General features: G+C 57.1%; 2 protein-coding genes across 3 annotated transcripts; one reads left to right on the top strand and one right to left on the bottom strand.

Annotated features, from left to right (window-relative positions):
• The first annotated feature begins 5,034 nt into the window (after positions 1-5,034).
• Positions 5,035-13,728, top strand: KLC3 (kinesin light chain 3). The gene is made up of 13 exons (XM_083369630.1): positions 5,035-5,132; positions 7,365-7,714; positions 9,306-9,533; positions 9,904-9,952; positions 10,240-10,465; positions 10,660-10,747; positions 10,903-11,004; positions 11,718-11,891; positions 12,301-12,400; positions 12,521-12,561; positions 12,849-12,973; positions 13,072-13,138; positions 13,359-13,728. The coding sequence occupies exons 2-13, from the start codon at positions 7,415-7,417 to the stop codon at positions 13,413-13,415; spliced, it is 1,557 nt and encodes a 518-aa protein (XP_083225756.1). The 5' UTR covers positions 5,035-5,132; positions 7,365-7,414; the 3' UTR covers positions 13,416-13,728.
• A 257-nt stretch (positions 13,729-13,985) lies between these two features.
• ERCC2 (ERCC excision repair 2, TFIIH core complex helicase subunit) lies at positions 13,986-24,583 on the bottom strand. Of its 2 annotated transcripts, XM_083369629.1 has the most exons (23): positions 24,386-24,524; positions 24,137-24,236; positions 23,890-23,967; positions 23,636-23,698; positions 23,336-23,449; positions 22,945-23,061; positions 22,495-22,611; positions 21,182-21,305; positions 20,611-20,707; positions 19,734-19,867; positions 19,316-19,484; positions 18,959-19,077; positions 18,168-18,237; positions 17,847-17,916; positions 17,636-17,737; positions 17,412-17,475; positions 17,089-17,210; positions 16,404-16,496; positions 16,156-16,228; positions 15,889-15,959; positions 15,435-15,578; positions 15,214-15,357; positions 13,986-14,296 (listed from the first exon to the last, which is right to left on the bottom strand). In XM_083369629.1, the coding sequence occupies exons 1-23, from the start codon at positions 24,388-24,390 to the stop codon at positions 14,204-14,206; spliced, it is 2,283 nt and encodes a 760-aa protein (XP_083225755.1). In that variant the 5' UTR covers positions 24,391-24,524; the 3' UTR covers positions 13,986-14,203. The 2 variants fall into 2 exon arrangements, with proteins under 2 accessions (XP_083225755.1, XP_083225754.1); XM_083369628.1 differs by lacking the exon at positions 24,137-24,236 and having other exon boundaries at positions 24,386-24,583.
• Positions 24,584-26,321: the final 1,738 nt, after the last annotated feature.

The following is a 26,321-nucleotide window of genomic DNA, read 5'->3' as shown; positions in this document are numbered from 1 at the left end:
GCGCTTGGAAGTTGCCGGTGCTGTGCTCCCACCAGGGCATGCACAGACTCCCCTACCCCCCCTCTTCGAGCAACCCTGGCAGGTCCACCTGTTGAAGGGCTCCTGTGGGAGAGATTGCAGTAGGCAGAGCTTGCAAGGGGGTCCTGGTGGGAGGCCGGACCCTCTGCCAACAGCAGGCTGGAGCTGAGCAACAGCTGAACAGTGAAGCCACAGCATGCCGGCCGGACTGTTTTCCCAGGGGTGATTTCCCCAAAGCTCAGTCCAGCTCCCTAGAGGCGGTTGTGGAAGAGACTACAAGAGGGGCAATGTAGGCACTTTGCCGATGCTCAGAGGCCTGGTCTCAAGACTTTATGTGCTGAGATGCAGCAGAGCTGTGTGGCATTTAGAGAGAGCCTGCACTGGTGTTATCCCTGAATGAAATCCCCAACTTTGTGCTCAGCTGCTGCACTTCCAAGAGCAGAAAAGCACTTGTCACATGCTCTGAGCGCTCTTGACAGACTCCTCTCCTCTGCCAAATAACAGCAACACCACAACTCGCTTTTGTAGAAACAGCAAGCAGACAAACAAAGCACCAACACCGTGTTGTTCTTCCAGCTCAGCCTTTGAAGTCTGGCGGTAGAAGAAGGAGGAAAGAGGGTGAACAGGATCAGCCCCTCCCCCCCCCCCGCAAGAGATGGCTCGGTGATTAATGCCATCCTCCGGTTTAATCACAGCCCAATCGCCATGAGAGAAGTCTGTGCCAGCAGGGCCCTGCCCCACTTTCCGGAGGCTTTCTGAAAAGGGGGGGCAGGGTGCTGACAGCGAATCCCACTTTGCCCCTTTGGCTGGAGGCTCTGTGGCCTGGCTCAAGGTCAGTGAGGCCTCTTTTTTTAAAGAAAAAAAAACCAAATAAATCCAGCACCCCACCTTTGGCAAAGCCTGTCACCAGATCCTGTTCAAAAGGGAACTCCTCGGCCATTTTGCTGTTGCGTCAGCCCTCTGCCCCCCACGCTCACTTCCTGGGGAAGGACAGGTGGAGAGGGGCTGTCACTGCTCATTATTTACAACTCCTAGGCAGGCTGCTGATAAAGGAGCTATTAAGAGCAAAGCCCTCTTAGCACAACAGGCAGACTCAATGGCCATGGATGGAAACTCACCAAGCAGAAAAGCAACCTAGAGCTAAGGAGAACAATCAGTGGAACAGCCTGCTTCCAGAAGTTGTGGGTGCTCCAACACTGGAGGTTTCTAAGAAGAGACCAGACAGCCATTTGTCCAGAATATTATACAGTAAGGGTGTCCAGCCTTGGCTAAGTCTTGTGGACTTCAACTCTCAAGATTCCGCAGCCAACTTTGGAATTCTGGGAGTTGAAGTCCACAAGTCTTAAGGTTCCAGAATTGGACACCCTGTCCTGTTGAGCTGGGGTTAGATTAGAAGACCTCCGAGGTCCCTTCCAACTCCGTTATTCAGGAGTTCAAAAGGAGAGAAGCCCCCAGATGCTTTCCCCCCAGAACTGTGACTGCAGAGGGGGGGGCATGTCAAGAAGGCAGAGCAGCAGAGAGAAGCTGCTCGCCCCGTCTGGAGCCACGTTGTCCTCTCTCTCCACCCCACAACTCCGAGTATCCCAGAAAGGGGTCCTCTACCTGCCGTATTCGCTTACCGGGCAGAGGTTTTAAGGTCTAAAAATATATAAAGTTATTGATCAAAATATCTCTGAGCAGCTGCAGACTCTGAAACAACTTTCTGGGCTCTGGACACCCCCCCCCCCATACCTATAGCCTGTGTCAACTCCTGTGCCCCAAGGATATTAAGTCCTCAAGGCCACCTGGGTGTGGAGAGGAGAGTTTAGCCGGCTTTGGCCCATCTTCTCCAGATCCTGGGAACGGGCTTGCTCATTCTTCCCACAATCAGAGGGGCTCAGTCCTGACGTAGGTGGGATGCACAGACCCGCTCCAGAACTGGCTTTAATGCAGGCAGCCAACTCAGGCTTAGGATCTCTTAGCAATGCACAGCCGAGTTCAGGTTAAAGAATGCACCAATCCGGTCTGCGTATTGCAGTCCGAATGATTATCTTGGACCGTGAATAGGCCTTTCCTCTGAGATAGAGGCCTGGCTCCGGGCACAGCAGGCTCTCTCTGATGCTGCTGAGGATGCAGCTGCCTCTCCGAGCAATGACCGGACAGCTCCAGCCCCTGGCAGAAATGAACCGGTAGGGTCCTGTGTGCCAGACTCCAACTCCCATCATCCCCTAGATCAGCATGTCTCAACCTTGATAACTGGAAGAGATGTGGATGTCAACTCCCAGAAGCAGAAAGGAGCAGGCTGGGGAATTCTGGGAGTGAACATGCACACCTCTTCCAGCTGTCAAGGTGGAGAAACACTGCCTAAGTGGATGGGTTGGCAGGGGAGGATGGGAACTGGACCCACACGAAGTTGAGAAAGCAGTGGGGAAATCAGAACCGGCAAAGAGCATTGCTGGGGGCAAATGTTTTCAGCCTCCCCACAGCACCTCCTAGCCTGCAGAACCGGCTGGCCTTCTTGCCGAAGAGCTCCTCCTTGTGTGGCCTCCTTGTGTGGCTGCGCACGGGGGACCCTCCCATCGACGGGAGCCGCACCTTCGACGGGTTCCTCCCTCCGCCCTTTCGCTTCAGTGGTCTCCGAGCCGGCGCCCCTTAGACGGCCAGCCGTCCACTCCATCCTTCCCCTAAAGCCACGCCGGGAGACCTTCCGCAAGGAACTTTCCGGGCTCCAGACCGGGATGGGATGCGGGGGGGAGGGGGGGTTTCGTCCCGCAGTAGCGCCACTTGGAAGAACTGCCCGGCCCATTTCGGCCGCTCGCGGGCCCGGCGTAGAGGTGCAGCGCCCTCTGGCGGCTGCTTGCAGAGCCGCAGGGCTTAGGCATAGCGGATCCGGGGGGCCGCCTTCGCCCCGGGATGAAGGCCCAGCGCAGAATCCCCCGGCTGGGGAGGGGGGCTTCAGGCCTGCAGGGGGAAGCGTCAGAGCCACTGGGCGGAGGGGGGGGGGTTAGAGGCTCTGCCCCAGACAGAAAACACCCGGGGGACCAGGGCCTTAGTGGGCCGGAGTGGGGGGGTCCTCCGCGCACTTTCTCCAGAGCCAGCCCGGCTGCTTCGGGGATGTTTCGCCTCTGGCCGATTTCTGAAGCCAGGCAAGTCTTCCTGAGCGAGGCAGCTGACCCGCCGGGAGGCCAGATGCGATGCGGAGAAGCCGAGAGGATTTGCTCAGAATTTACAGCCGGGAGCGCGGCGGCGGAGGGGGGGGGGGGTGGCTTGGCAGCGTCTCTGCAGCTTTCTCCTCGCCTGGCCAGCCCTCTGTCCTCCCCCACCCCGAATAAATGCATTTATGAAAAGCGCTGACTGGCCGGCTCTGGCTCTCTGCTCTATTCGCGCCCCAGAGTCGCCCAGGGAAGCGTCCGAGCGGCCAGGAACGAAGGGAAGGCCGCGGGGGGGGGGGTCGGGAGTCTTTAGGCGAGGGGAGCCCCGTGGATCCCGGCAGGAGGCCGCACCAGGCCCGCTTTTCCGGGTCTGAGGTTGAGTCGGGATGGGGGACCACCAGGGAATCCCCGGCTTTAAAGGATCCTAAGAGATCTCCTCCTCCTCGCGGTTGTGCCTGGGTTTGTTGGCCCGCCGGTTTGTTGGGTCCTGGCAGTTTGGTTTGCGCCTTCCCACAGGCAGCGCCTGGCCACCCGCGGTCCCCGGCTGTGGAGGCAGCGACGCGCTGCTCCCGCTGGGCCGATGCTCGGCGAGGGAGGGGGCCTGCACGGGACCCAGCTCCCCCTTTGCCTTTCCCTCTCCACCGTCTCTACTGCCGGCCGGTCTCGAGACTGACGTTGCGGGGCCCCGACCCCCGACCCCCCACCGCTCTAGAGCTCCCCCCCCAGAGGAAGAGAGCAACTGGGCTGGCTTTGGGCCAGCGCAGCTTTTTATGAGCTAAGCAGGGAAGTGAGGCGCATTCCAAGCGCTCTCTCCTTATACAATATTTAAAGCAATTGGAAGAGGCTGCCCCCCGCCCGCCGCCTTCCTTTCCTGCGACTCCCGACCGCGAGCAGCCCGGCAGCACCTGCCTGCCTGCCTCCCCTCCATCCTCCCCCTGGCTCTGTTGCAAAGCCCCCGCGCCCCTCCCCCCAACCAAGCAGTGTCGCTTTAGCTTCACCTTGAAAACCAAGGGCGGGGAACGAAGGCCAGGCCAGGACGGGGACCCTTTATGGGTGGGTGGGTGGGAATCTTCTCCTTGAGACCCCGAGGCACAACGGGAGGGAAAGAAACTTGACCGATGCTCAGAGGAGTTCCCGTTTCACCCCGCGGTCAGAGAGATTTAATTGCAGAAGTTTATTAAATACGAGCAGACCACAACCTTTGCCGTTAGACACACGTTCACAGGAGCGGAGCCGAGGCCTCTTGCCTTGCCTTCTCCCATCTCTTCGGGACGTTCTGCAAACTGGGTTCCTGAGCGCAGAGATCCAGTTTTGGCTCCGAAGATTACAGAGTGCAATTCCGGGGGATGGGGCGGGGGGGGGGAGGACCATAGGCCAGGCCGAGGTCGCCAGGTGCGCCCGGCTTCTCCATCTCTTCCAATCACGCCCCTCCACTCCAGCCAAGGACCGGAGGGGGAGGGTGCCAGATGATGGCTTTTCCCCTCCCTCGGCTAGAGAGACGGAGGGTCTGCTTGGCACCGCTTTCCCGACGTCGCCGGGGCAAGGAGAGGGGTCGGGTCATTGCTGGAGGCTCTTCAGCAGCCTCAAGGCCAGGCAAGGGGTGGGAGGTCCTTTCCACCAACATCTATCGGCCCATTTCTTCTGCGAAAGACCGGAGGGGCTGACCGGGCGAGGGAGCCGGCGCGCGGGGGGCGCAAGGGAAAAGCGGCGGGGGGAGGGGGGGCTTACAGAAATTGGGGAGAGCTGCTTTTTGGTTTCAAGAGAGGGGCCGCCCGCGTTGGCGGAGGGGCGTGGCGCCTCTGGGCACGTGCAGAACGCCTTCCAGTCGCGGCCCAGGTAAGCCGCGGCTCCGCTGGGCGGGGCAGGAGCGCCCCTCCTTCCCAGCGAGGCGCTGAGCCCGGTGCGGGCGGCGGAGGCTACCGGGGCGCGGCTAGCGGGTTGGGGCGCGCGGCGCTGGTTCTCTCCTCCTCGGCAGGGAGGAAGGTGAGGCAGCGGCGGGGCAGGCCTGGCCCGGGAGAATCGGGGTGCGCCTTCTTCGCCGCCGGAGCTGAAGCCCTCTAGCTCCCCCGGGCGAAGGCGACGTCCGGGGAAGGGCGGGGGTGGGTGGGTGCTGCGTGCTGTGGAGGGGAGGGAGGACGCACCTCCAGACGGCCGTGCTTAGGGGGCCTCCTGGGAGCGACCCAGACCTCCGTCCCATCTCTTCACAGAGCCGGCGGGCCGGCGCAGCAGGATCGGGCCGGCGCAGCTTCTCCCGGAGCTGCCTTTTCCAGCTGCGGAGAGGGGCGAGATGGGCCGGGCTGGGCCGGGCTCCCATCGGCGCTGAGCCGGCCCGCTTATCGGGGCATCCCACTTGGAAGCGTGGCGGGTCCTGCCGAGGCGGGTTTGGCGGAGAGGCCGCAGTGGAGAGCGGGGCTCTGCTTGTGTGTGAGGGACCCGCAAGGGGGAAACGGGAGCTTTGTGCAAAATATTCCCCCAGCAACAGAAGAGGATTGCAGCGAAGTTTATCTTTTCACTGGCTAAACAGGGCCCGAGATAGGAGCCGCTTCCAGACCTGTGAATGGAAATCCACGGGTTGTGGCAGCAGCTAAAGAAGAGAATATTTGTAGCTTCCTGATGAATTGTGGGGTCCTGGGGGCGATCTGAGCTTGGCTGTTTTCTTGAACAAGTTTCACTATCACATTAGCACTGAAGATGTTCCCTAGTTGGGTCCTGAAATGTCTACAAGAAACAGCCAAGCTCAGAGAGTCCCAAGGACACCCCCCCCATCGTTATCCTTGAAGGAGTTTTTATACCAGACCTTGTTCTCAGAGAGAGGCGGGTGTGTGTGTGCTCGTGCATGGGCTGCCTCCGCTCAGGGCCAGCCCTGCAGCTGTTTCCAGAGGTGGGAGGAGGCTTCTGGAAAACATCCACAAACCAGCATCTTGCCCTGATGGCTGCAGACATGGGAAGTGCCTCAGGTGGAGGTAACCCACGTGCCGCTGAGAGAAATGGCCTTGTCCTGGGGCTTGTCCTGGGGCACATGCACAGGTCTGTCAGACCTCCAAACTACCTATATATTTTTCTTTCTAAAAATCTTGCAAGAAAGCAAATTGAGGGCAAGCTGGAGAACATGATGGCAGGATCTAAAATAATGCAGGGGTAAATTTTTCTTTCTTGTGGCTGTGTATTGACTCTGTAAACCGCTTAGAGAGGGCGGTGAAGCCCTGTGAAGCGGTATATAAGTCTACGTGCTATTTCAAGTGCTGTTAGAACCCAGCCTGTCTAGGGCAGCAGCTCGATGGGAGGGTGAAATGAGGGCAAAGCAGGGGCTTCTGTAAGCAGCAGAGCTGACCAGTAAATATGGGCAGTACTCCTGCCCAGGTTGGATTCAGAGAGACCTAGAAAGGGGGTCGGATCCACGGCTCAGCCAGATGGTGCACGTTCAGCAGAAGGAAGTGGGCAGTGCTTGGGGTCTCTGAAGCAGCCGAGCAGCCAGTCCGGGTGCAGGACAGTCTCAGAAAGCCCTGCTGGCCGATGGGCTGCTGGCACCCTTTGCATGGCCAGGGCTGGGAGCCTCAATCCCGGCCAGAGGAGACTGTCAGGCGAAGGGAGGCGGGCGAGGATTCTTCCTTCCTCAGGCATGTGTGTGTGTGTGGCTGCAGACAGGCTCGGCCGAGGAGCGTGTTGCTGCCTGCTTTTTGGTGGTGGCATCCAGCTGGAGAGACTGGTTTGGGATTCAGTGGTGGATCCAGCAGGCAGCCTTCCCAAAGGCCTGGGCCAGGCAGGGCAGCCTCCCGGCCCCACCTGGCTGTAATCCAAGGGCTCTTGCATTCCCAACATGGAGGGCAGCCTTTTACCAGAGGCCAGAAACATCACATTTACAAATGGTGCCTTCTGCTTTGGTTGAATAAAAATCCTGATAGTTCTCCCCATCAACTTCTCTAGCTGATGTTCCTTCTGATTACTAGATCCTGGGTGAAAAAAAGATCAGGGTTTGCAGATCTGGAATACCTCAGAGTGTGCAGAGGGGTTGGATAACCTTTGTGTCTAGGATTAGGGCAGGGATCGCCAACCTTGGCAACTTTAAGACTTCAACTCCCAGAATTCCCCAGCTAGTGCATGGGGAATTGAAGTCCACAGGTCTTAAAGTTGCCAAGTTTGGAGACCCCTGGATTGGAGGACACGCCCCCAACTTTGAGACGCAACTGCCAGAGAGGCTTCTCCTTTGCCTTCTAGGAGACCCCCAGGAGACGCCAGGAGCTCGGAGCCCTCCTTCCTTCGAACCAATGTGGTCCACCATGTCCATTATGGTGGGCCTGAATGACACCCAATCGGAGAGGATGTCGGGCGATGACATCATCCTCCAGACACGCCAGGTGATGAAGGGGCTGGAAGCCCTGCGCAGCGAGAACCGCAGCATCCACCTCCAGCTGCAGGAGGCTCTACTGAAGGAGCGGCAGCTGACGGACAAGAGGAAGGACCCCCTGGCAGCCGCGGACGCCCAGGCCCTGGAGCTGCTGGAGGAGAAGCAGGACCTCGTCTGCAGGAGCCTGGAAGGCATAGAGCTGGGCATTGCCGAAGGCCAGGTACACCAGGAGCCCCAAGGGAGGTAGCCAGGGGGCTGCTCGGCCAGCTATGACATCATGGAGGACAAGGAAGCCCTTGGGGAGGGAGTTCCAGGGGGGAGGACTTTGAATAAGCCTGGCATGTGAAGCTAGCCGGGGCCATCCTGGCAGCCAGCTTCCACTGGAAAGGTTAAGCACATCCATTTGTCTTGGCCTTCCCTGTGTTGTGTAAGGTACTTTATAGGTTTATGAGTAGAGTAGAGAGCGGAGTAGAGTACAGAGTATAGAGCAGGCATGTCAAATGCTGGCCCACGGGCCGAATGTGTCACGTCAAAACCGCACCCATCCTATTGCCAGCAATGGGGGAAATGTCGCAATACGTTGCACATCACATGACGTCACGTGTTTGACATGACTGGTATAGAGTACATAGAGTATAGAGTCGTGTGGCGAACCTATCGCACGCGTGCCACAGGTGGCACACAGAGCCCTTTCTGTTGTCACGTGCACCGTCGCCCCAGTCCTAGGCCTTCAGCTGGGTTTTATAAAATCTTTTCGCTTTCGGCCTCCGCCAACGTGTGCAAAAAATAAAAATAAATGGCGATGTCCATTTTGCTCTATGAATTCATAGTGAGGTAATCCTAACCCTGAGTGGAATTTTTCCCCCAATGGGATTTTCCCATGTATTTTACCAGGAAACATAGATAGGGCAGCCTAGAAAGGTAAGTGCCCTCCTAACCACGCCCAAGCGCTCCGGGTTTGTTGGCGATGTCCATTTTCCTGTATGAGTTCATGGTGTCCTAACCCTAAGTGGCATTTTCCTCCAGTGGGCCACGCCCGCTTCGCACCCGATGATACATAAGTGGGTTTTAGGTCGCAGTCTGGGCACTCGGTCCCTGAAAGGTTTGCCGTGATTGGTATAGCGTAGAGAGTAGAAAGGGAACTTGGGGGTCTTCTAGAACAAGCCCTCCGCTCGAGCAGGAGAACCTGCACCATCTCAGACAAGGGACTGTCCAGCCTCTTCTGAAAAACCTCCAGCGACGGAGCGCCCACAACCTCTGGAGGCAACTTCTGTTCCACCGGTTAACTGTCCTCGCTGTCAGGAAGTTTCTCCTCAATTCCAGGCTGCTCCTCTCCTTGTTTCCATCCGTTGTTTCTTGTCTTGCCTTCTGGTGTGTTGGAAAATAAGATGACCCAATTCCAATATATTGGAATTCAATATAATGCAAACAGAAGCAATAGAACATACAGTATAACATTTATAAAAAAACTATATATAAAAATACTTTATCAAAATATAAAACTTCAATAAAAGTAGTTTATCAAAATATATAACTAATGTTATTGCCTTATTCTATTGTGCCCAAAGGGGCCGGAAGTCAATGCCTTTTTTTCCGTTTCCCCTTTGACCTCCACCTTTTTTCTCCTCCCACTTTCTTCCCCTATTTTCCCATTATCTTCGTTTTTCTTAGTATTTCTGTAGTCATTTGTTCTGGTGCTGCCCTGCAGCCAGTCCCTGCTTTACTCCCTTGCAATTCTCCACAGCTCCCCCCACCCCCGTCTCCCGAGTGCAAAGGCTGCGGTTGCTGGAGCTGCCCCTCCCTCTCCCCAGATGCTGATTGCCCTCTCCTCCCACATCGGGGCGCTGGAGGCGGAGAAGCAGAAGCTGCGGGCCCAGGTGAGGCGCCTGGGCCAGGAGAACCTCTGGCTGCGGGAGGAGTTGGCCGGCACCCAGCTGCGGCTGCAGCACAGCGCAGAGGCCGTGGCTCAGCTGGAGGAGGAGAACAAGCACCTGCGCTTCCTGAACCAGCTCAAGCACCACCAGGCCCGGGAGGAGCAGGTGTGGCGGGGGGGAGGGGCTTTTCTCGGGCGGGGGGGGAACTGCTTGTGGATGAGGCACCTTCTGTGTTTCTCTGGATCGGGCTGCTTGCAGCGAATTCAAGTCCACAAAGAAATTTTGAAGGTTCCTATGAACCATTGACCCTGAATTAAATCTTCCGTAGGAATTATGTGGGTGCTCAGAGAGGGCACTCTGGCTCAGAATGATTGGAACCGTAGGAGGAGGCCGGGGGGGGGGGAGGGCTTGATCCTGCATCCCTCGCTGCAAAGCCTCCAATTAGCAGAGAGTTTTCTAACGGAAAATGGAGCGTGTGTTTGTGTGTGCGCGTGTCCTTCCTGCCTTCACTGACTTTCGCAGGTTCTTCTTGCAGGTGGAGACAGAGGAAGGCTTTCTCAGCACGGATGACGACCAAAGGCCAGGTGTGTTTCCTTCAGCGTCCTTTGCTTTCTCGGTCAGCCCCCAAGTGGAGCTCAGCCTGAGGAACTGCTGCCTGCCTGCCTGAGTGAGGCTGAAGCTTAAGCCCAGCACTGGGTTGCAAAGAGCCGCCGCCGTCTCCAAGAGCAGCACATTAACCTGCCCCAAAGCAGGCCAGGCGCTGGGCAGGGCCTGGGACGAGGGTGGGCTCGACCAGGAGGACGCCCGGCTTCTACCCAGCCTGGCCACCCAGGCTCTGTGTTCACCACCCAGCCGGGGTTTTGTCCTGCAGAGGGGCAGAGTCCGGGTGCCTCCGCTTTGGCAGCTCAGCAGGGCGGGTACGAGATCCCAGCACGCCTGCGGACGCTGCACAACCTGGTGATCCAGTATGCTTCTCAAGGGCGCTACGAGGTGGCTGTGCCGCTTTGCAAACAGGCCCTGGAGGACCTGGAGAAGAGCTCTGGGCACAACCACCCGGACGTGGCCACGATGCTCAATATCCTGGCTCTGGTCTACCGGTAAGATGGCCGAGGTGCCTGCCTCCCCTCCAGCAGCACAAGCAGAAAGACCGAAGGGGGGGGCCTCCAGGGGCCCTTTTGTTCTGACTGTCCTGTGGCTCTGCTGGTGGCCCCAAGTCCTCCGAGCTGCTTGCCCTGGCATCGCCTGCAGGTTGCACCCTGCCACCCCAACTGCCCTGCTTTTCCTCCTGCAGGGACCAGAACAAGTACAAGGAGGCCACCGAGCTGCTCAACGATGCCCTGGACATTCGCGAGCAGGCGCTGGGTGTGGAGCACCCTTCCGTGAGTGCCCGGGCTGTGTGGGGAGGGGGCAGGGAGGGGGGTGGCACTGGCAGGCTCTGAGGAGGAGGAGGAGGGGTGCCCCCCCGGCTTGGTCCCAGGCAAGATGCCCCTGTTTCACCCTGGGCTCTGATTAAGCCGCCTTTGGTCCCTGCCAGGTGGCTGCCACCCTGAACAACCTGGCTGTGCTGTACGGCAAGCGAGGGAAGTACCGTGAGGCTGAGCCACTGTGCAAGAGGGCCCTGGAGATCCGAGAGAAGGTAGACACTGTTTGGAGAAGCGTCTGAAAGGCTGTTTCCTGGGCCTCTTGAAAGGGGCTATTTATTTACTTGTTTATTTGTTTATAAATAAAACTTATTGGCTGTCCATCTTGAAAGAAAGTAACTTTGGGTGGCTTACCATCATAAAAGTTAAAAATTATCTATCTAAAAACAGAAAATGTTAATACCACCCACCTCTACGGTCCAATTAAAGAGGGAGCAGGGAGGGCACCGGAGCCTCCACTTTCTGCCGGGGGAAATTCTGGGTGACCACCTGACAGATCCTTGGGGAGAGCCAGTGGGTCAAAGATTTAGATCTGGAGGGGGAGGAAGAGCCAGCAACTGAACTCTTCAAATCGGGCAGAAGCGTCCCTGGCACAGGCTGGAGCAGTGAGGGGGAGAAGGCCAGAAAGGGGGCGGGGGGGGTCTGAGCTGGTCCTGACAGCCAGAAGGTCTGCCTGAATACGGAGACAGTGGCTATAAACCAGGGGTCTCCAACCTTGGCCACATGTGGAGTTTAGCTCCCGGAACTCCCCAGCCAGCTATCCTGGGAGCTGAAAGTCCACCAGTCTTGATGTGGCCAAGGCTGAAGACGCTGCTGCAAACCGATTTGTGCCTTCTGGGACTGGAGGAGATGCAGTCCCAGAGAGGCAGGGGGCACACCTTGCCCCAGGCAGCGCATCAGCTGGGCACCACTGCCCTGTGCCCCACAGGTGCTGGGCGCTGACCATCCAGATGTGGCCAAGCAGCTGAACAACCTGGCCCTCTTGTGCCAAAACCAGGGCAAGTTCGAAGAGGTGGAGCAGTATTACCAGCGGGCCCTTCGCATCTACCAGAGACAGCTGGGCCCCAGTGACGGCAACGTGGCCAAGACCAAGAATAACCTGGTAACTTTGGGGAGGCGGGGGTGGCTTGGAGCTGCCCCCCTGGAGGGCTACCGCTGGCTCTGCCTGGGTAAAATACGTTTAGGGTAGGGCAGCATGCCAATGACCAGGCTTTTATTGACAAATAAAATAGGACTGGCCCACTAAGCTGAGATCTGCTTCAACCATGGCATCACGATGGTCAGTTCTCTTCCAACACCCCCCACCGCCACCTCGCCTTCCTACCAACCAAACAATTAAAGGCATCCTAGCTTGAGCAGTGGCTTTTTTCCTGGTGTGCTTTGTCCTTTGGGTGGCTGTTCTTTACTGATTGTTGCCCATTGGACCACCCGCCCGGGGGTCCCCTGCTTGCGTATTGAGGAGGGAAGGTGCTCAACCCCCCCCCCCCGCCTTGCTTGTTCCCTTCGGCCAGGCCTCGTGTTTCGTGAAACAGGGCAAGTTCCAGCAGGCTGAGCAGCTGTACAAGGAGATTCTTTCCCTGCAGGACCAGGCACTGAGCACCCCCAGGGACGGTAAGAGCTGAGCGCTGGGCAGCCCTTTCCGGGGGGGGGGGGGGGGACAGGGAGGTGCCCGGGTCCTCAGCATCTGCACTCACCTCTTGAAACCCCCTCCCCTCCCCTGCCCTCCTTCAGATTATAGCTGGACAGGAGCTGGCCACACCTGGGAAGGGCAGGTGAGTCCTCGGGGGATTTCTCCTGCAAGTGGCTCTGGAGACCAAGCAAAGATCATCCCTTTGGAGGGATGAGGAGCGGGGGGGGGCGTGAAGGGGGAGCAAATCTTTTAAGCTGCTTCACCCTGGCACCGCGGCCTCCTCCAAGCCTCATCAGCTGAGCCTCCCAAGAGGGAAGGAGGGCTCCGGCAGGCCGCGACTACCTCTGTTCCCACCTTGGACTGCAGGTGGTCAGAGGGGATGGGAAAGCCCCCCAGGTTTTGAGTCTTGCACCCCCTCTTTCGCTCTAGGAGGGGATGAGACGCAGCAGCTCCTTCTCTCGCTTCCGGGAGTCCCTCAAGCGCAGCAGTGAGAAGCTGGTCTCCAAGCTCCGGGGCCAGGCAATGGGGCAGCCCCAGGAAGCTGTGGCCCCCAGGTGAATCGGAGCGCCCAGAGGCCTCCACTGCAAGTCTGGGCTTTGGGAGGCTCACCCAGGCCGGCCGGGAAGAGCTTAACGGGGTCTCTCTCCCTCAGGATGACACGGGCCACATCCCTCAACCTGCTGCACGCGAAGGAGGGCGCAGCTGCCGCAGCCCCAAAGGTGAGTCCGGGGCCCGGAAGGACCACCACGCTCGGCAGCAGAGCCCCAGGGGCAGACCGGTAGTTCGCTGGGCAATGTGGTCCAGCTGTGTTCAGATCCAGCCGGGGCGCCCCAAACGCCAGGCGAAAAGCAAGAATCGGCACAGGGAGCACTCGTGGCAGGAAATCACCGGTTTCCCCAGCAGAGCCTGAAGGGGACCCCTCCTCTTTCCCTCCTGCAGCCCACCCGGAACCTGAGCACCAGCATCCAGGACCTCCCGCACCGCATCACCCACTAGGCCCACTGGCCTTCACTCTCCCTGGCCCAGGCCAGGCCTAACCTGGCACTCCCTGGACTGACCGCTGCATGCACGGAAGGTCCTCTTTGGGGGGCCCAGCGCCCCTCCCGATTCACAGAGGACTGTTTCTCAGGAATGGAGCAGCTGCTGCCCTCCCAAAGGATCACAAGTGGGGGGGAAGCTTCTCCCCCCTCGCTATTGCCTTAAACTCCTTGGGGGCAGGAGCAGCAGCCTCTTCCCCCCACCACTATGGCTCTTGTGAAGCCAATCCTTATTCGGTTTATTTATGCACCTTACTTTTCCATAAATAAAGTCTGCTGGAAATGAAGAATTACTCTTTACTTTAGAGGCAGCAGCAGGGTGTGTGTGTGTTCTGCAAACCTTCCTATGGTTCCCCCCACCCCCCAGTGGCTTTGAGTAAAAAGGATCAGATGCCTCCCCCAGTTCTCCCACTTCAAGGGGATTTTACCCCAGGACCAAAATACACACTTAGCCGCCTTTTATGTTAGAGAAGGGAGAGTTGCAGAACACACACACGCACGCGCACACAAACACACAGAAGAAAATCACTTGCGTAGCAACACACTAATCCCCTTTATTAAAATCCTAGTCCAGAAATCTAGGATTAGTGGGGGGAGGGGGAGGGATGAGGGGCCCGGCCAGGCCAAAGGTGAAGGCCTTTGGGCAGCTTCTCTTTTCTGCCCCCCATGAGCTCCAGGGTGTGGCCGGCCAGCCGGGGCCCCTGCCCTGCAGAGCACGCTTGCTGGCCTCCTCCGGTGCTACTCCGCTCACACCTGGTGCGCGATCTCCTGCACCCTGCGCAGGGTCTCCTCCGACTGCAGCTGCTCCAAGGTGAGCAGGGACAGGCCCAGCTGGTCTTCCTGGGGAGACAGCAAGGGGGGAGGAGGGGAAGGGGTCAGGATGCCCATGCTGCCCTGCCAGGGCAACCGCAGACACCTCTGTGCCCAGTGCACTGGCAGCTGGTCTGCCTGCCGCTGGGCTGTGTGTGAAGTGTTTGTGGTTGAGCAGAGTGCAGTATTTCAAAACCATAGAATCATTAAAAAAAACCTAAAATAAATAAAATCAAAAACCACAGAACACCAAGAGTCGGATTTGAGTGAATGGATAACATCATCGTTTCAAAACCCTGTTTAGGATGCAAATGTTTCTCTTGTTTTCTAAAGGAGCTTTCTCCAGGGCTGTAGCAACTTCCCCCAGAATTCCCACGGCACTGGCACCAAGGCATTATGGGAATTGCAGTCCCCATAAAACACCCACCATGCCCTTGCCTGGCTGCCGGTGCCCAGAAAGTGAGGCTCTGCCCCCTTTTTGCCGAAGGGCACGATGGAAAGAGCAGAGCTGCCGTCCTGGGGAAGAGGGATGGTCTCTATGGGACCGAGGTCCCCTTTCACAGCATGCAGCTGCCTCTGCACCCCTCCAGGCCGAAACTGGCAGCAGCAGCTTGTTATTTTAAGACAGAAAACTGAAACTTTGAGGCCCAGAGAGGCATATCAAAGCGGCCCTTCCTGCAAATGATGTGCCCCCCCAAGCCAAGAGAGCCTCTGCTGGGGGCCAGAGGGTGGGGGCCGGGCTCTCTGGGTTAGCAGGTCAGCCAGGGAGGAAAAGGAGAGGAGGCCACCGCCAAGATCCAAAGAATTTGCTGTGCCTGCATAACTTGCCTATTCCGGGGGTCTCTTAACTTGGCGATTTATGGACTCCAACTGCCGAATTTTGGAGAGCCCTACAGCTGGAGCCCGCCTCTTCCCACGGTGCCTCGCCTGCCCCGAGTCCGTCTCACCTTGCGGAAGGGCTGGGCCATCTGGCGCAGGAAGTGCTTGGCCACCTGAACGGCCTCATCCAGCGTCAGGTTGAGGTTGGCGTCGGTGATGTGTTCCTGGATCCAGCGAGGCAGCTTCCCCCGTTTGTCCGCCCGGGCGAAGCGCTGCAGGGGAGACACGGGATCAGCCACTGCCCAGCTGTCCAGGCCACAGCCGAGAGGACGCCCCCTACTGGACTCACCTTGTCGGCGAAGATCATGAGACCATAGTCTGTCTTGCCGCGAATGGCGCGTCCGACGCACTGTGCCGCGTGCCGCATGGCATCAAACGTCAGGAAGTCGTTTTCACGGATCTGGAACTGGTTCCTCAGGTACTCCAGCCGGGCCTGAATTGGGAGGAGGGGCAGTGAGGGTCTCCTCCCATTTCCCCACCCCCTCCCCAAGAAATCAGCCCAGAAGTGGGCATGCCACGCCAGCTGAGCCAGAAGCGTGCATCCTCCATCAGTAGCTTGTGAGAAATGGCCAAGGCAACAGCGGGTGGGAAAACATCCCATTTCTGTCCCACAGGAGCCCCCCCACCCAATTGAGGCAATGGGGGGGGGTCCCAGGTCTTCCCCCAAGAGGAGGTGAAGGCTCTGTTGCCAGCACCCCTGAGGGAATTGGCGCAGGATTCGCCCAAGCAGAGGCAGGGCCCACCTTCAGGATACGGCTCTGGGTGTAGACATAGGGAACGCCAAACATGATCACGGCCCTCCCGTAGTGGTGAACTGGGGAAGGGAGAAAGCAGATGGGGGGGAGGTCAACCCTGCACGTAAACACGTCCTTCCCCCAGTTTCAAGATCTTTGTGAATTTCAGGCAAGGCACAAACTCAGCCCCAGGCTGGCTTCTGCCTAAACAGCAGAAGGGAAGGTCCGGATCCCCCTCAAAGCTTCTCAAGGGGGGGGGGAGTTGAGGGCACTCACCAAAGTCGATCCCTTCGGAGACCTTTCCCCTGGCCACCGACAGCAGGATGGCTCCTCGGCCGTTCTCGCAGGCCTGGGGTGCAAACCAATCCTCTTATCACCCACAAGAAAAAGTCAACAAACTGACCTCCTCCAACAGGCAGCAACTCCCACCTCAGGACCAGGCTTGGAGGGAGAAAGACACGGGGGGGGGGGAGCTGCTCAACTGAGCCTTTCCCTCCTGGAGTAAGCCCCCCCCCAACCCTCACCTCCTGGTACTTCTCCAGGGCCACACTTGTCTCAGCTCCATCCTGCGTCTCGATAAAGATGAGCTTGTTCCGCTGAATGTTCTCTAAGATGCCCTGGAGGAGCCGGAGGGGAGAGGTGGAGGCCCAGTGGCAGAAAACCCAGCTGGCACGGCTGCCGGGAGAGACCCTGCAGCCCAGCCCAGCTCTCCAGTCTCCCCCCGCCCAGCCTTCTTAAGAGCACGCAGGGACAGCCAGACTCTATCTGAGCGACCGGCAGAATGTGCCTGGCCTGTTTGGAATGGGGGGAGATCCAATTTTCATGTACAGGAAACACGGAATAAACTTTGAACCCTCTGAACTCAACTCCCGCTCCTGGTTCTTTGCGCCTGACACGGACACCAGTTCTTGGAGGAAGAAGCAACAAGCAGCACAAAGGGAGGGAGCTGTGAGGCTGGAGTTCATCAGGGCAGAAGGGGGGGGGAACCTTCCCCAAATCCACACGGCAGTCAGGCTGCCCCTCCGCTCTCTTCGCCAGCAAGCTTGACCGAGAAACCTGGTCTTGGACGCAACGCAACCCCCATTTTAGGAGACCTCGAGAGTTGAAATTTTTGGCAGAAGCCCCCCCCAAGGCCCCGTTAAAAGCGGCCCCAAGCTCAGCCATCCGGGGGCCCAGCGGGCAGGGCCCGGCCGCAGCATCCTGGCATACCTGCTCATACCAGGAGGCCACGATGTTCTCCATGTACTGGTAGCTGGTGAAGAAGGCGACGATGCCATCAGGGACCACGGCCGACATCTCCAGGAGCAGGTTGCCATAGTTGCGGATCACGGCTGTTGGAGAAGCACATTCCCTTCAGGCTCCCAACTGGGGCCAGGAGGGGAGGCAAGGCGGGGGTCGCCCCCAGAAAATCCCAGGGGCCCCACCCCTCCCTTCAACTGCAAGCGGCCTCAGCACTGCCCTGCCCTGCAGCCGGGAAGGGAGGAGGCTCCAGGCTAGAGCTCTGCTGCCCCCTCCCATTCAAAGACCCTCACCAATGTCCTCGCGGGTTTCAAACTTGGAGCTGATGGCCACCTGGTCATTCCCTCGGCCCACAATCTGGAAGGGAAACCAATGAGAGGAAAGGGCCCGGGGCCTCCGGTCTCCCCAGCCAGGGCCAGGGGAACTGGTTGAGGAGAGGGGGCCTCAGAGCCCAGACTGGAAGGGAAGGGAAGGGAAGGGGGACACAGTCTCTCTCCTCCCGGCCTCTGGCACTCACCATCGGGCAGAGGCAGGTCCGGGCAAGGGTCATGGTGAAAGTGGCCATGGTCACCGGGCGGAAGTCCAGGATTTGGGGGTAGATGTCAAGTGGGGAAAGGGTCTGAATGCAAGGGGGGGAGAACAGCAGGTAAGGACAGCCGCTTCCCACACCTCCAGTCCCAGAGACGGGGGTCCTGCTGCCGCCCCCAAACGCTCCATCAAGCACTCACTCCTGAGGTGATGATGACCGTCTGGAAGCGCTCAAAGACAGGCTTGATGGCGATTGAGGCATCCATGCAGCTGGGAGAGAATTTATTTATCTATTTAGCATGCGGCAACTGGAGCAGAAAGCGACAGAGCGACGCGCGTCCTCCCAGCGCAGGCACCCAAAGTCTAGAACCGTGGCCAAGACCCCCAGAGACCCTCCACTCTCTTAAGGAGCGAAGGCAGAACCTTTCCCCCTCTACCAGCTCCGAAAGGAGACGCCCAGCGTGGCCTTCCTCTGAACCACAACACCCAGAATTCCCAGCCAGCCACCCAGGGCGTCTCACCTGAAGTGCAGGATGGGGTTGAGGATGGTGGGGGTCCTGTCATCGAAGGGCTCAATGAGGATGGTAAACCCTGAGGCACAAAATGAGGAGACGCTGGTGGGGGACACAGAGAAGGCCCAGAGCAGCTGCCCGGCGGGATCGGAGAGGGCCAGCCTCAGCCAGCAGTGGCCACCCAGATCCTCCAGGGAGCCATGAACCTCGTCCAGGGCTTTTTGAAGATCGTTTTAAAGATCCAAGCCTCTCCCCCCATTTCTGCTGTCTCTGGAGAGACACAATCCTCTGGGTCACAGTCGTCCCAAAGATGCTTTCTCCGTTCTTTTTTCCTTGAAAATGCTTTACTTCTCATCCAAGAAGCTTCTTCAGTTCCTATGAAGCTTCTTTAGAATTGAAGAATGAGAAGTGGATGAGAAGTGAAACCTTTTCAAGGAACAAAATCAAAAAAAGCCCAGTTGCCTTTTGCAAAAGCAACTTTGGGACACGTTTGTGTTGACACCAAAAGACTCCCAAAGGTTTGTCAAAGCAGGGTCGGCCTGCGCAGAAGCTGCAACGGTTTTCCTTCAGCAAAGATGGCTGCCTGCCTGTTTGTTTTCCTCGTCCTCCGCTGGCCTGTCTACCAATTCCCGAAAGCAGACCTGTCGTTTCCCAGCGCTCCTTCTTGGCTGCCTTCCAGCTCCCTCCCACGCCTCGTCTTGCCAACTCCGAGGAGGTGACGTGCGCGTGAAGAAATCACAACAGCCAGGAGGCCGGCAGGCTGAGGGGCCAGGCGTGTGCGCCACAGAGGCCCTGCTTACCCTTGGAGTAGGTGCTGACCAAGGTGGCGAAGTTGGAGATGAGGGTGATGGGCGAGAAATCGGAGATGTCTGCGATCTCCAGCGTGCGAAGGAGGCAGCGCAGCCGCTCGGCACAGAACCTACCCAAGAACCGAGGTTGGTACGAGGACGCCCTGGAACAGCTGCCCGGGGGACCCTGGACCGCCTGCTGGACCTGGCCAGGCTCTCCCTCACATCCCCCTTTTGCTCCTGGCCTTTCCCAGCAACATGGATCTGGGGGCAGGGGAGGAGGGGAAGGGGGCCTCTCTTCTAGAAAGAAGCCCCGCCTGGGGAAACCTCCTCTCCTGGAGGCGGCGAGGGGGTCCCGCCTGCACTCACCGGAGGGGCTTGCGCTCGATGCAGACCTTCTCAAAGATGTCCTTCAGGAAGGAGGGGGGGCTCTCCTGGACCACGTGGTGGACACGCAGCCGGGACTTCAGGTACTCCAGGAGGCGCTTTAGGAAGGCCACAAAGTGCTCTGCTGTCCGGATGTTTCCCGGCACGGCCTCTGCGCAAAGGGAGGGCCAGTCAGGGCAGAGGCTCAAAGGCAGGCCTCAGGGCTGCCCCCACCACACCTGAGCCCCCCCTCACTGAAGAAGGCGGCCACGGGTTCAGAGAATACGAGCGCATCCTCCCTAAGCGGGAGCAACCAATGCCAAAGGGCAGAGCAGGGACAGCGCAGGCACTGGTGTCCTCTCCCACCCCAGGCATCCAAGCACCAGCTCCACCCCTCCCGCCCACAAAGGGGTCGACGTACCCTTGAGGATTTCGTCCGGCAGCACTGGGTTGGCCAAATAAACATCTGTTTCCCGGGCGACGTTGGCCTCCCGCAGCCCCTGCACCAGCTGCTGGTACTCCTCCTTCAGCTTCTGTGCATCCGTTTCCTTGATCCTGGAAAGGGAGCAGGTGGGGAGGGAAGGCGAGAGGGCTGCAGGCTACAGGACTGGAACTCGGAGCCTGTCAACCGTCCCACTCAGTCATCTAGCAAAGAAAGACTCCCGGCCCACTGTTTTTGCCAAGAATATATTTTACTGAAGCTTAAGTGATTACAAAAGTAGAAAAGCTGAATTTGAGGTTTTCCCACACAAACAATACAAAGTAAATTTTCCTCCCCGCCATCTCCCTTTTGTCTGTAAACGCCCAATTAGGTGCTTGTTTAGGAAAGAGGCTCTTGGTCCCCAGCTCTGCATTCTGATGGCTGATCTTGGCTGGCTGAAGCTTCCCACAATTCAGCCAGCTCAGCTGCGCTTCCATCCCCCACCTTCTTCCTCCTTATATTTCAATCTTTCCCTCCCCCCACTGCTGATGTCAGGCTGTCAGCTCATGGAGCTTGGATAGCAGAGGGGCAGCCGTGTCAGAGCCCCCTGGATGCGCCTACCCGACATGTCCGACTGAGAGACCACAGCGCCAGACCTGCTTCCGTCGCTGGAGGTTTTTAAGAAAAGACTGGACGAATAAGGATTTCCTGCCTGAGCAGGGGGTTGGACTAGAAGACCTCCAAGGTCCCTTCCAACGCTGTTATTCTGTGTCTTTACACACACACACTTTCAGACACCATTTGCGTAAGCAGCACAGAATACCGGCCTTTGGGCAGAGCAGAAGGCCAGGAAGTGGAGGAGCGAATCCTTGCTCACTTTTGAATGGCAGCTTGGAGCGTGGCCACATTCCCTTGGCAGCGATCCAGGATCTTCCGTGTTATGTTGACCCCCATGGAGTCAATGCAGACGTTGTCTGTGGGTCAAGGAAAAGAAAAAGCAGGGTTTTCAAAGAAGCCAACTATAGCTGATGTCAATCACTTGCCTGGATGGGATACGGTTCAATGCGACCCACTTTTAATTTTATTTTTTAATCCCCCCCCCCACAATCCGGGACACCCTTAGCAGTCACAGTAATTAAGGAAGGAAAAAAAAATTACGAACCAGGGGTAAAATTGCAACTAAACATGTATGTGGTTTCCTTACTAGCCGTTTGGCTGAGTTCCCATCCACCCAAATTAAACCAAGCACAAACTGAGTTAATCTCTAAAGCAGAGTTTCTCAACCTTCCCAACTTTAAGATAGCTGGCTGGGGAATTCTGGGATCTGAAGTCCACGCATCTTAAAAGTTGGAAAGGTTGAGAAACTCTGCTCTAAAGGAAGAAACTGGATCTCAACCTATTTTTCAGACAGCCCGACTCACCTCCTGAACCGCCCTTCTCATACGTACCAATATTATGAGCCTCATCGAAAACCACCACTGATTTCTTGGCCAGCTCCTTGGAGACCACGTCCGCAATCTTGGGATCCAGGAGATAGTGGTAACTGTAGACCACAATATTGGCATGGAGGATCTGATCCACGTGGGGAGAGAAAGCAGAACAGAGCATGACCGTTCGTCTTGGGAAAGGAAGAACTTCAAAATCCCCAAATGCCAATTGGGGGGCTGGGCTTCTCCATCATGAAGGAAACACAAAGGTTTGTGGGCTGGGATTTATTTATGTAGCGAGACGTTTCTACTCTCAAAGAAAAGATAAAAGGACTAATCCCAGTTGTTTGTGTCCTAATACAAGCAGTCCTTGATTTACGACAATTCAGCCCAAAATTTCTGTTGCTAAGCAGTGTTAAGTTTTGCCCCATTTTACGACCTTTCTTAACACAGTTCTTAAGTGAATCGCTGCAGCTGTTAAGTTAGTAACATGGTTGTTAAGTGAATCTGGTTTTCCCATTGATTTTGCTTGTCAGAAGGTCAGAAAAGGAAATCATGTGACCCCAGGACACTGCGACTGTTGTAAATATGAACCAGTTACCAAGTGTCCGAATTCTGATCACGTTACCACAGGGATGCTGCTCCGGTCGTATGTGTGAAAAAGGGTCATAAGTCACTTTTTTCAGTGCCATTGTAACTTTGAATGGTCACTAAACAGTTGGAAGTCAAGGACTATCTGTATGCTTAACTACAAAATGGGTTAAAATGTACTTATTTCTTTTAGCTGCAAAGCTACCTAGGCACTGATTATACAGGGAAATTTCAGAATGAAACAATCGTACTGGGAGATTCAGAGGCAATCTGGATTCTGTGCTCAAAAGCACAGTGAAAAACGTACAAGAAATTTGCATTCATGATGCTGAATTTCCTACTGATATAACTGCTAGATTTAGCTCACTCTGGGAGGCACAAAGCCCCTGAAAGACTAATCTTATTCAGTCACCATGCAGCTTCTGATACTCGGCTAACTGACCATTTCAATCTCTACTGAAATTTTTGCAATAAAAAGAAGCGGCAGCTTTCTCCTTTTGTGTGCTGAGGGTCTTCTCCCAACAGTAGCTAATCGAACCAAAGAGATCCCTATAAAGAAGAATAAATGGAGACCAAGCCCCTCTCCTTACTAGCACAGATGATTACCTAGTTTGGATCATGAAACATCTGCAAAAAAACCACCAAGCTCAGAGCACACCAAGGATCCTTCAAAGAGATCCCTTTCGCCCTAGAAATAGGGGAGGGGGCTTGTGTCCGCAAACAAGGCCAGCCAGCCGTCTTACTGAGTAGCGGGCAAGGAAGTAGGGGCACCAGCCTTTCTGCTGACCGTAGGCCTTCAGGTCATCCAGGTTATAGACGCCGTAGGGAAGAGGCACCTGCCGTCCGTGGGCATCAAATTCCTGCAGGGAATCAGAGCTGAATGGTTTTCGGCTGCTCAGATTCTCAACAGAGATTTCTCACATCAAAGATACTTTGAGGAACAAATGCCTTTGAACACACGTTTGCATAACTTTCCTGTCCAGTTTCCTGAAATTCCCCCCCCCCCGAATGACAGATTAATGGTGAAAAGAGAAGGTCAGAATTGGCCCACCTCCCTTTTCAGTCTGGCCTCTTCCACCCCTGGGAAGGAGGTCCACGGCCCCACCCGGCCCTCCTGCCACCCAGGTCCCCCTCCCTAGGGCCCGGGGGCGCTTTGACTCTCTGCCCCACCCCATTGTGCACTTCACCCCTACCTCAAAGAAGCGGCAAGAGGGAACGCTGCCATCCTGCTGATGCTGAGCCCGGATGTAGGAGGCAGTCAGGCTGAAGCACTTGCTGTCCACCTCCTTCCCAAAGCGCAGGCTGCTCACCTAAAGAAGGAAGGGGGGGAGGTCTGAGTGAAAGGGGCCTTCCTTGCTGCCAGGGCAGGCAGTGGCAGTGGCCCAGAGCGGCCAGCACTCTTAGCAAAGAGAGCGGACCCAGAGGAAGACGACCACCCAGCCATTCTCTCTCCTGCCACACAGGATCGTAGTGAGGAGGCCTTGAGCAGTGCGTTTCGGCTGGAGGTCAGAACCACGTGTGCAATGACAGGGGGCCGCCCCAGATGCCGTCCTCCCCCCCCCGCCCTTCAGCCGGCAGAGGCACCTCCGGGTGGACACAGAGGTTCTTCCTGGAGCTGAGGGCCAGGCCGAGGAAGGGCAGCTTCTCCCCCGTCTGCTTCTGGTGGAAGTCCAGCAGTTTCCGAAGCTCCTCAATGACCTGGGGGGGGGGGAGAGAAGCCAGCAGCAGGCATGGGAGAGGCTCCCAGACGCCCCCCCAAAGCAGCTCCCTCCCTCCCTGCCCAGACCCCCCCCAGGAAAGCCCTCCTAGGCCGGCCTGCTTCCTGGCACTCCCCCCCACGGGCATCTCTCCCGGCGCCAGGGAGCCCGCCCCCCACCCGGGTACCTTCTCGATCTCCGGGACGGTCCTGGAGCAGTAAAGCAGCTTGGTCACCTCCAGCGGGTGAGCCTGGGGGAGAGGGCTGGCTTAGGGGGCTACGCTTGGGAGGGGGGGCCGCCTGGAAGAAAAGCAGGCAGAGTCGGAGGGGGCCGCCCAGCCCCCCCCCCCCGCGGGGCCCCTGCGGTCTTCCCGGGCCCCCCTTTGCAAAAAAGGGCCGCCCGCTGCGGGAGGGGCGTCGCAGCCCCACGCCCGCTACTCACGCGCTGGTAGGCCAGGATGAGCGCCAGGAGCGAGATGGTCTTCCCGGTGCCCGAGGGCATCTCCAGCACCCCGTGGCCCTGCGGGGGGGAGGGAGGGAGGTCAGTGCCCCCCGCCGCCGCCGCCTCCACCCGAGGGCGGGCCGGAGGACGGGAAGGGGCCGGGAGGCGGGCGGCGGCAGGCTCCGAGTTCCAGTCCCGTCGTTCTTTCCTCCCTCCCCCCCCCGGAAAAGGTGGCCGGGACCCCCACCTTGGCGTCCAGCGTCCGCTTCAGCTCCAGCATGTAGGAGTACTGCTCGGGGTAGATGTAGTCGTGGGGGAAGAGCACCAGCAGCCCGTCGATGTTCAGCCTGCGCGGAGGGAGCGGGCGGCGGAGGGTCCCAACGGGCACGTCTACCCAGCCGCCCCCGCAGCAAACCCGCCCCGGCCGGCCCCCTCCCCGCACCCCATCGTCCGCCGCCCGAGTGGTATCTCCCGTTTGCCTCCCGCCGCCGCTTACTTCATGGTTTCGTCCGCGGCGTGAGCCGCGCTGCTGCGGAGTTCTCACTCCGGTCCTCTCAAAGGAAAACTCTTCCTTCGGTCGCCTCTCCGCTCCTCCTGTCGCTCTCGATCCTATTGGCTCACCACGCTCCCCGACGAAGGCCCCGAGTGGCTGATCTGAAAAGAGCCCGCCCCCGGCCATCATCAAACTTCCGGCCCCGCGTTCTCCCGCTCAGTGCGCAGGCGTCGGGAGCCACTCAAAAGATGATCGTTCGGCTTCCCTGCAATTTAGGCTGAAGAAGTCGAACCTAGAGAGCGTGGATTTAGCTTTCCGTAGGCCAGGGTTCTTCAAACGTAGCCCTTTTATGACTTCCGACCGAGGAATTCTGGGAGTTGAAGTCCACAAGTCATAAAAGGCCAAGCTTGAAGACCCCTGCCCTAGGCCAAAATCTTGTAGTGGCTTTGCGCTCCGGGGACCGTGAGCCTCCAAAGTGGTTGCAATTCCTCCTGCCTTCTTCACCTGTTGGATTGCCTTCCTTAATTGTGTACCGTTTAGATGTGCTGGATTGTAATCACTACCCCCAAAACTCCCCTCCCCAGTTTCTTAGCCCGCAACTCAATCTGAAGTTTCCTGTATAAACGATCCAACGAGAGAACAGACTAGAGTTGCTCTAAACTTTGGCTAATTGAAGCAACAAATAACTGACTCATGTTTCTGGCATTGAATCCCAAACTGACCAGCCAGCTCTAGATGTGACCTCACTGAGACCCCTCTTTATGGTCCAGCAGGTCCTGTTCACCCCTGGTGGGGGCATTTTGCTCTTTGCAAGGGAAGGCAGGGAGATGCAGAGGCCCCGGCTACTGTAATTGGGGGGGGGGATACTACAGGTGGGACTTTGGGCACCCGTTCCCTCAAGAGAAGCCTAGCATTATTGGTGCAGGGCCGTTTTAATAATAATAATAAGTTGAAAGGGACCTTGGAGGTCATCTAGTCCAACCCCCTGCTCAGGCAGGAAACCCTATACCATTTCAGACAATATGGCTGGCCAGTCACTTCTTAAAAACTTCCAGTGTTGGAGCATTCACCACTTCTGGAGGCAAGTTGTTGCACTGGTTAGCTGTTCTGTCAGGAAGTTTCTCCTTAGTTCAAGGTTGCTTCTCTTTGAATCAAAGTCACACAATTCATAATTGAATTTGTACGTCAGTCTGGCTTTTTCAAATCACAAGGAAGGTTTACCCTACCAGAGGTAGAGTTGTATGTTTTGGGTAACCTCTTGTGCTGGATTCACATGCACTAATCCAAAGTGAGATTTTGTTTTGTGGCTGAGAGCCTTGTGTCAACTTCTCCAAGGTGCTTTACTCAGTAACTAGTTTTGTGTGAACACAGGCAGAAAATGTTGTCTTGTGAAGGGCAGATGATATGCAACAGAAGCAAGCAACCAGGATAAGAACTAGCAGCCCCTTATTCTTACAACAATCAATGGGGAGCAAAGGAAGACCGAGTGTCAGCCCAGTGGCTTCGGGCAGCAAGTAATGATTCATTTGATTGTTCAGCTTGGACAGCCTTCCCCATTAGAGATAACTTGCTGAATCAACCAAGGCAGACGCTGCCAGCTCAAATACGATGACAGTGTTATCCTATCAGTCGAGACCAAATCTTGGCGATTCTGTGGTCCAGGTCTCTCCACATCTTCTGATCTTGCACTGCTCGAGTTCTTCTGTGCTCTGGCTGGTGTCAATTTTGATGGTGTCCAGTTACCGTGTTCTTTGTGGCCTGGTTTCCTTTTACCACTGACTCTTCCCAACATAAATGCTTTCTGAGTGAATGGTCAAAGTGAGATGAAGTTTCCTGGTTTTGCCTTCTAGTGGCATGTCTGGTGCTACGCGCTCCAGGACTTCCTTGTTGGACCCCTTTGTGTCCAGGGAAGGCTACCTCTGAAATCTTTACCCAGATC

This window comes from Vipera ursinii (genome assembly GCF_947247035.1).
Source record: "Vipera ursinii genome assembly, chromosome: 9".
In the NCBI taxonomy this organism is placed as follows: Eukaryota; Metazoa; Chordata; class Lepidosauria; order Squamata; family Viperidae; genus Vipera; species Vipera ursinii.
This window is presented reverse-complemented; position numbering and strand designations above follow the sequence as displayed.

Excerpts from the sequence above, each read along its gene's own strand:
- KLC3 (XM_083369630.1), top strand. The coding sequence starts at position 7,415 with ATGTGGTCCACCATGTCCATTATGGTGGGCCTGAATGACACCCAATCG. Across the intron at positions 9,953-10,239 it reads GGATGACGACCAAAGGCCAG|AGGGGCAGAGTCCGGGTGCC; the intron begins GTGTGTTTCCTT and ends TTTGTCCTGCAG. Across the intron at positions 13,139-13,358 it reads CAGCTGCCGCAGCCCCAAAG|CCCACCCGGAACCTGAGCAC; the intron begins GTGAGTCCGGGG and ends TCCCTCCTGCAG.
- ERCC2 (XM_083369628.1), bottom strand. The coding sequence starts at position 24,571 with ATGATGGCCGGGGGCGGGCTCTTTTCAGATCAGCCACTCGGGGCCTTC. Across the intron at positions 18,238-18,958 it reads GGTCAGCACCTACTCCAAGG|GGTTTACCATCCTCATTGAG; the intron begins GTAAGCAGGGCC and ends TTTGTGCCTCAG. Across the intron at positions 17,917-18,167 it reads AACCCCATCCTGCACTTCAG|CTGCATGGATGCCTCAATCG; the intron begins GTGAGACGCCCT and ends ATTCTCTCCCAG.